Source organism: Galeopterus variegatus, unplaced genomic scaffold (genome assembly GCF_000696425.1).
Source record: "Galeopterus variegatus unplaced genomic scaffold, G_variegatus-3.0.2 Scaffold5656, whole genome shotgun sequence".
Classification (NCBI taxonomy): domain Eukaryota; kingdom Metazoa; phylum Chordata; class Mammalia; order Dermoptera; family Cynocephalidae; genus Galeopterus; species Galeopterus variegatus.
The window spans coordinates 41,609-50,437 of record NW_007731767.1 but is presented as its reverse complement, the minus strand read 5'-3'; the positions used below and the strand labels follow the sequence as shown (position 1 = coordinate 50,437).

The 8,829-nt window shown below is 36.7% G+C and overlaps 1 protein-coding gene across 1 annotated transcript in view; it reads right to left on the bottom strand.

The window, feature by feature from the left end:
- The window catches only part of IKZF3 (IKAROS family zinc finger 3 (Aiolos)), a gene marked incomplete at its 5' end in the record, with an annotated part of 57,060 nt that overhangs the window by 12,302 nt on the left and 35,929 nt on the right, over positions 1-8,829 (bottom strand). Inside the window, one exon of the mRNA XM_008589795.1 lies at positions 7,449-7,565. Coding sequence (XP_008588017.1) covers positions 7,449-7,565 — 117 coding nt within the window. The remainder of the gene's footprint in view (positions 1-7,448; positions 7,566-8,829) is intronic.

The window sequence follows — 8,829 nt, the reverse complement described above, 5'->3', positions numbered from 1 at the left end:
TACAGGGATTGAACCCTGGTTTAGTGTTATTAGCAACGTGCTCTAACCAACTGAGCAATCAGCCAGCCTCTGTCCTATATTCTTTTGGGGGGGGGCAGCTGGTGGGTACAGGGATTGAACCCTGGTTTAGTGTTATTAGCAACGTGCTCTAACCAACTGAGCAATCAGCCAGCCTCTGTCCTATATTCTTTGTTGTTTTTTTCTGCCCCACAACCCTTAAAAAATGTAAAAACCCCCGTACAAAAACAGGTCACTGGCTGTATTTGACCCAAGGGCCATAGTTTGCCTACCTCTGCCCCAAGCAAACATATTGTGATGCTATAAACATTTCTCTCTATTTTATCATAAGCATTTCACGAGGTCCAAACTAAAATTAAGTACCCATACATTTCTAATGTCTCTAAGGAAGAAGGAATTGAAATTAGTTTAAGACATTAGAGTAAAAAGCAAGTGATGACTGCAGAATGGAATTTTTTTCTCCCAAATACAAGGATACTTCAAAAAGTTTGTGGATAAATGGAATTAAAAGATAACATGAGTTTTTCCATGAACTTTTTGAAGACCCCTCGTATATACATAGATTTGGGAATTGTCAGTGCTCATTCTGTAATTGAAGAATACAATGTGTTTGCTGTGTGAAAAGATTCTGATATACAGAAATAATGTCACAAATTCCATGGTCTCTCAGGCATTCAGTACCACAAATGGACATGCCCAGAGAGAAGAAAACTGGCCACCTATGCAGTAAATGAATGACAGAGAAAGATCTCCAGGGCAAGACTGTCAAGCGTGGTCAGAGTGAGAACCAAAGCCAAATTAGAAAAAGAGAATTCAAAGTATTCAATTTTAAAAAATTTTATTATTGGCATTTTCCAAAAACTTTGTCAGTCATTACACAATACATCATAAAGCTTAGTTTTTTTGTTTTTTTTTTTAAATTCAGGAATAAAATAAAATTTGGCTCCAAAAATGAATAAGAGAATGATGATAATGATGATATTTACTGGACTTTGTAACTTTCTTGCCAAAAATAATTTTAGACTCTAAAGAAATAAATCGTAGCCTACAGTCTAAGCTATTAACAACTATTTGTGTAAATGAAAACAGTAAAGGTCAGAATAAGGGACCTGGGTGGCTTTGGGGCTAGTAGTAAAGAAGTACAACTCTGGCTGACCAACAATTATAAATAACCGGCACTTTAGCAACAGGGCACTGCTATTGAGTGAAGTGGGTCAAATTCTGTCCAAAATAGGGATAGGATTAAATGACCAAACAGGAAACTATTATATATATTATTTCCTTTCACACAAACCACCACCAGATGTGGCACTACCCGGAGTTCTAACTGCAGAGAGATGAAAGACAAAGCCTGGAATTTGAAATAAGTTCCTAAGGCTGTTATAAGAAGGCTTTTTTCCCCGCCTCAGAAGCAGAGGAGAGGCAGCTAAGTTTGCTTTGAATAGGAACATTCATTCTGGTTTGAGCAATTTTGAGAGGATTATCCAAGTAAGGCTCCTCCCCACTCCCCTGAATTTATCATCAGAAATATTTATAGGCAAATGAGAATGAAAAACAGTACTTTGGGAAGTTTACCTTTTATCCTCATTTACCAATATTCTTATTGGTGTCTCGCAGTCTCTCCTCTCATGGCCAACTCATTACCCGAATTTATCATCAGAAATATTTATAGGCAAATGAGAATGAAAAACAGTACTTTGGGAAGTTTAACTTTTATCCTCATTTACCAATATTCTTATTGGTGTCTCGCAGTCTCTCCTCTCATGGCCAACTCATTACCCAGGGCTTAGGCCAAGCATTGTGCTGCCAGTCTAGTTTTCTCATTCGTTTCTTAGCAGTCACACTCTACATTTTACCAAAGTCAGTATCAATTACAACAAGCAGCTTTCTGAAGACATGTAATCAACATCCTCTACATTTGGGAGGATGCCGAAGCGTGGACACATTGACCTAAATAACCATAATGAGGGCATGTCACTAAATGGCAACCTTCTGAGATAACATCCTCTTTTATTCCCAGTTACCCACCAAGCTGGTCTTGACAGTCATTTCCAGATAAATTTTACTCTTTAAATCAGTGACCAAATGCCTGACATTTAAAAAAATAAAATTCCAGAGTGTTCATGGAGGGACAGACAATTTGAGCCATGGGTGGAGACTTTCCCATTTCCACAATTCTGGTTAGATTGAAAGAAATCATCTGAAACTAATCTAGAGGACTCCCGTTCACCCATGCCCTCTTCCTGTATCATTCACTGAAAATATTAACTCTAAGACCTCAATTCTGATTGTGTATGTGAACACTGTAGATTCAATTCACCTTTACTGAGTTAACTATGTTTTCTAATTGGCAAGTTAGGCAAAGACTAATTTTCAACTGAATATGGTGCACTCTCGCATTTTCTTTCCTAAACTGCTAGTCTTTTGCCTTGCAATTGTTGGACAGCTGATGTGCAATACCACTAAAGACTTTGGAGTTGAACAATCTCTTTGGGATAACAAAGGAGTTGAAGTTATACGACTAAAAATTTAAAAAGAGGATTATTGGCTTTTGGTCCTGTCCTCCAACTTTAGGACCCAACTGTCTATTTTATACTGTCTAGACTTGTTATCTTGTCATGTCATGTCTCAGAAATGTAAGTGGAGGGAAACCAGTTTGGCAAGATAGTAAAGGAACAAGATAATGGGTTTAAATGACGAAATAGGAAATCCGTTCCTGGGTAGTGTTTGGCGGTTTAATGTTGCAAGGGGTGGGTGTGGGGAATATGGGATGGTGGCTAAGAACAATTTGCACATTTGGCTCACGAGTGAGCATAGAAGGAGTAGGACTGTAGTTGTGGATTAATTTCCCTTCATGTCACTTGCCTACTAAATAGTGGATGTACCAATTTTCATCAGCAAAGTGATTTTAAAGACATGTTGAAAAAATAAATAATAAAATGTAATACAAAGTCACAATTACAGAATAGGTTCCTACCTTTATTTCCTGCACTAGCCATAATTGTCTGATTTTTAGTTAACTGTCTCCATGATGCAATTTCTGTCTCAAAATGATTGCAAATTTAACTATGGAATTGTGTTGTGCTTCTGTTTTTGTTCAAAATCCTTCATTAGATCTTCAAGTGTTAACATGGAGCTTAAATAAGAGGTATTGCTTCCTGTCTCTTTTATGGTGTGGTCAGTCAGTAACTAACGAAGAGTGGAACAAAGTAGTGTTGATGTGCAATAACAATTGTCTAATAAGAGATTACTATCAAAGACTGAGGCAGGTTCTAACAAAAAAGTTACATAAAACCGTTGCCTTCTTGAGCAAGTAAAATGAATACTACCTGTGGGGTAGTATTGATTTTTAAAAAGAATCAATTGGGAAAACAGATTTAATTTTTTTTTAACCTTTTCTTTCGTCTGCTACATTGGTAAAAGTATAAGTTTATTCTGAAACCCTCATGCTTATATTAGCTCAATTGAAACAATGAAAATGAAGATTAAAGGTTTTGACTTATAGTTTCATAAATAAATATAATTATTCAATTACTTTAAAAATCTTACTATTGCTAGACCTCATTGTTACACAAAATATGCCCTGGTCCAAACATTCATAATTTGTATGAACTGAAGCTAAATGGATTTCTATACCAGCTGTTAGTCTCTTTCTGGAATAAGGATCAAGCTAATGAAAAAATGAAGTCCATGGTCTTCTCTATTTTTTTCATCTTTTCTTTATAAAGATAACAGAATTGGAATATTTCGATAAGGTCACTTGTGATATCTGGTGTAGAAACTCAGACTGAAGTAGCAAATATCATATGTGTCTCTATTAGGCTTCTGCATTATGTTAACAGATCAAACATCTTGTTGGATTGTGAGTTCTTAAAGGGTAAGGGGTTAACCTTTACTCAATTTTACAAACAGTTCTGACACAGAGACTGGCAAATAGAGAACTCAACAAATGCTGTCTGAATAAAAGACAATGGTTAACAAGACCAGAAGTCCTGTTGCCCACCATCTCCATTCTTTTGCAGACTGTTCTTCACTCCAAGGCCTTTTCATCCATCTGCTGGTAGAAAGGCCAGCTTCCCGATGAGGCAGGTTGGTTCCCACACTACACTGTTCCCCAGTTTACAATAAGCACTTGATGAGTGAGTGCTGAATCCACAGTAGCAATGGAGCATCATCTCATTAAAAGTGAGGGATGAAGACATAAGATATACTATATTGGTGAAGCTCAAAATGGAACACTATGTCCATACTGGACTTTCAATTTTAAGGAAGCAGAAATGGAAACAGAATAGGGAGCAGTGACAATAATTAAAGGATTGGCTTATGTTGAATTAAACATTCTTTACATTTTGGATCTCAGGAAAAATCATGGGAACTATTTGAAATATAAAAGATAGAGTAATATATTGACTGACATGCAGTATTTATACTTGATTAAGCTGTGACTTTACAACTTTTGTAACCTGAAACCACCAATACAACATATTTGTTAAAAAAAAATCAAAACTTGCTGACTTAGTTAACCATTTATTTTTTTTGCTGAGACTTAAATTATGTTGCATGAATCCATCAAACCACCCTAAGATATGCAAATTAATCAAACTCTCTATTTCAGCATTTCTTGAATCACCCAATACCGCTGATGATAGCTAAAATATTACTTTTGATATTTTCTCTAATTTGAAATTCCTAAAAAAGGTTGTGGGGGTGGGAAGTAAGGTAACCTTACTCCAAAATCAGTAATTTTGAACTTACTGTTCATAAAGTGTAGTTTACTGATTTCTCCCCCTACTTCCAGGAGAATTAAGACACACATACTACATATGTGTGTGTCTATTAGTATGTGTCACTATATACTTTTTTGCTAACCAGATAGTACATAACCTTTAAGAAATATAGCTAAGCAAGTCCAAAGTGGAAAAAGTGGAAAAACCCAAATGTCCATTGACTGATGAATGTATAAATAGAATGTGATAGATTCATACAATGGAATATTATTCAGCAATAAAAGAGAATGAAGTACGAATACCTGCTTAAACGTGGGTGAACTTCAAACACAGCAGACACAAAAGGCCACATATTCTGTGATTTCATTTATGTGAAATATCCAGAATAGGCAAATTCACAGAGACAGAAAGTAGATTAGTGGTTGGTAGGGGCTGGAGGGAGGAGGAATGAGAAGTAACTGCTAATGGATACAAGGTTTCTTTTGGGGTGATGAAAATGTTCTGGAATTAGACAGTAGTGACGATTGTACAACTTTGTGAATATACTAAAAACTATTGAACTGTACACTTTAAAAAGGTAAATTTTATGGTGTGTGAATCATATGTCAAATTTTTCAAAATAAAAAGTATGGCTAATCACAAAAACAACTAAAGCTCTAGTGATTTTTAAGTAAGTCATTGATATGTCTCAATTTCCTCATCTCTAAAATGAGGAGATAGGATTAGATGCCTTCTTTCATCCTTCTAGCTTTAAATATTAATGATTCTACTTGGAATATAGTGGATTTTCATAACTTGGGAATTTCTCACAGTAAGAGCTTTGCCCATCTTCTGAAATATGGAAGAGCAAGTAAAGATGCCTATGATCTGTCTTTGGGCAAGTACTGCCTGACTAATATTAAGCAGGTCACTTACGATGTCAAAATACAAGTTTTAGGCTTTTTCTTAAAGGAGTAAACGTTTCTCTTTAGAAATAACGAGGAAATTCAACTCCTTGATAAAACCAGATGCCATCAGGATACAAAGCAGAAACAGTGCAAACCAACGGAATTCAGTTGGCCAGCTCCTAGCACCATAAAACAGGCTTTATCTAAAACAAAAGTTTCCTCTCACTCAAAACAGGAACAATTTAAATAATCATGACTTCCACTCCATTTTTCCTGAGTTTCACATTATTTCTGACATATTTTTGTAATCTTTCTGCTTTAGGCTGTTCAAACTATTCAATAGCAACTACTCCTGTCAAGCATCACATCCCACGAGGATGTATACCTATTTATTTATTTTTTTAATAAAAGATGACCAGTAAGGGGATCTTAACCCTTGACTTGGTGTTGTCAGCACCACGCTCACCCGATGAGCTAACCGCCATCCCTATATGGGATCCGAACCCGGGGCCTTGATGTTATCAGCACCACACTCTACCGAGTGAGCCACGTAACCCTTGACTTGGTGTTGTCAGCACCACGCTCACCCGATGAGCTAACCGCCATCCCTATAGGGGATCCGAACCCGGGGCCTTGATGTTATCAGCACCACACTCTCCCGAGTGAGCCACGATACGAGGCCGGCCAGGATGTGTACCTATTCTAAATAAGCAATTAGTTCCAGTAACCAAATAAAACTGTCAGACAACCCAAGCTTCAGAACAAGGCTGATGGTCAACTGGACAGGACAAAGGACAACTGAAGCTGTGAGACAAAAAAGTTTCAGCCTGTTTCAACTAAAGAATGAAAAGTAAATAAAACCACAATTGATATATGGAAAGACATCTAGTATCTCAACCAATTGCCAATAGGTATCTAATTCGAATCACTGAATAACATAGGAAATCCCCAAAGCCAAATATAATCATCATAATAAATCATATGAGTAGACAAGGATATGATTTTTGGGCCCTATGCAAAGAAAATCCTTGCAGTTTTAATCGACTCTTCCCCAACTTGCTCTACCCTCAATCTCTGACATCTGAGTTAATGGCAACTTCATTCTTCACCACATCCCACATCAACATGTTAAGAAATTCTGTTGGCTCTACTTTAAAATATGTATAGAATTAGAATACTTCTCATCTCCTCCACCACTACCAAAACTCAATTTTCTCTTGCTTGAATTATTACAATGGCCTCCTAATTGGACTCCCAAATTTCCAAACTTGCCCCCAAAACAGTCTATTCTCAACAGCAAGTAGAGTGATTCTTTTCAAATGACAAGTCAAGTGATGTCCACTCTTTGTTCAAAACCCTGTAAAGATTTTCAAAAGCCAAAGTCTACAATGCCAAATAAGATCTGGTTTCCCATTTTCTGCCTGGACTCATTTCCCATTACTCACTCTGTTCCAGATACACAGGACTATTTACACTCCTTCAAATTTGAGCCCCAGGGCCTTTGCATTTGCTGGTTCCTAGTTATTTGCATGGCTCATTTATCACCCTTTTAAATCTGTTATGGAAGAAACCTTGTTGAAGCTTTCTCTGGCTCACTCTCACTCGGTACTGCTTCATATTTCTCAGTAGCACTTACTACCTTCTAATCTTCTAACATATAGTTTGCTTATTTACTTTGTTATAATATGTCTGCCCCCATCAAAATATAAACTCCATGAGGACAGGGTTTTTGTCCTTTTATTTACTATCATATCCCACCACCCAGAAAAGCAGATGCTCACTAAATGTGTGTGGAACAAGTGTTGCATGAACTCACCAGTGTCCCCCAGGTCTGCGCTTTGAAGAAATGTACGGCAGCGCTCCTTGTGCTCCTCAAGGGAACTTCTCTGCTTGTAACTCCTTCCACAAAACTCACATTTGTAGGGTTTCTCAACTAGAAGGAGAACAGCAACTAGAAGAATCAGTAACCCTTCGGGGTTCCAGGGGTTCCATACAGATAGTGTATTGGGGCTAAGTGAAAACTGGTCAGTAAAAATTCAACTGCTGAGTGAAGCCAGAGTATTTGGATACTTTCAAATCTATGTTACTTTTAAATTTAGTAGGCTGAAATTAGGTTATGTTGTATGATTGATTATTATGTTACAGTTTTCTTTGAAAGGATCATCTATGTCACAGATGAAAGGATCTGGATTTAATGATTACCATTTAGCATTGTGTTTTGGCTCCAGCCCTTTTATTCTTTAAGGAGGTTAGTGTGGTATAAGAATGAAATAGGAAGGGATTCCTTATTTTGTGATATCCATCTGGCTGTAAGTAAAGAATGCTATAGTTTGTGGGAGTTAGCCATTTGGCTAGAAGCTGATGGCCTTTTTAGAATATTTGGATAAATTTAGCTCATCTTTGTCAATTGGCTAATAGAGTCTGGGCTAAAACAATAAAAACAGCTAATTAACAAAAGATATTTTTGAATAACAGAAATAAAAATGAATTGCAAAAATGACTTCATCTAATTTTCTAAGATGAAACGAAAGTTTCCTTAAAAGTTCACCCATAAAATTCAGGCAACCTTTCCACCTCCCCCAAATGCTTTATTGCTTGAAATATGTAAGTAGTAACTTCAACTCTCTGTGCAAAGATGGGCTTTCTTTTGTCTTGCTGTTTTTGTAAAATTCAGGCAACCTTTCCACCTCCCCCAAATGCTTTATTGCTTGAAATATGTAAGTAGTGACTTCAACTCTCTGTGCAAAGATGGGCTTTCTTTTGTCTTGCTGTTTTTGTTTTTTTTTGCCGCTGGGTGGTCTGGGGATCTGAACCCTCAACCTTGGTGTGTTGTCAGCACCACACTTTACAAATTGAGCCAACTTTCTGATTTGTTGATAAAATATACCCTATGAATTTGTCAGAGTTTTAGGGACTGAAATTTTAATTTTCCAATTTCTCTTGCTCTGTTTAAAACAGAGGCTTTGGCATTTAAAGCACTAAAAGATCCTTATAGAACCTCAAATTAAAATAAATGAAGGTTTGCTAGGGCTGAAAATGTTAAGTTTCTGCATAAACAGAGTCCTCTACAATCTGTCTGAAAAATGTCTACTATTGTTTCTTAATTGAAAAAGGCAACAGAAGAGAACTATTCTAATTTTTTTGGATCAAACTCATCTTTAATTCATTACTTTGAAAAATGAGCTGCAGGGCCGGCC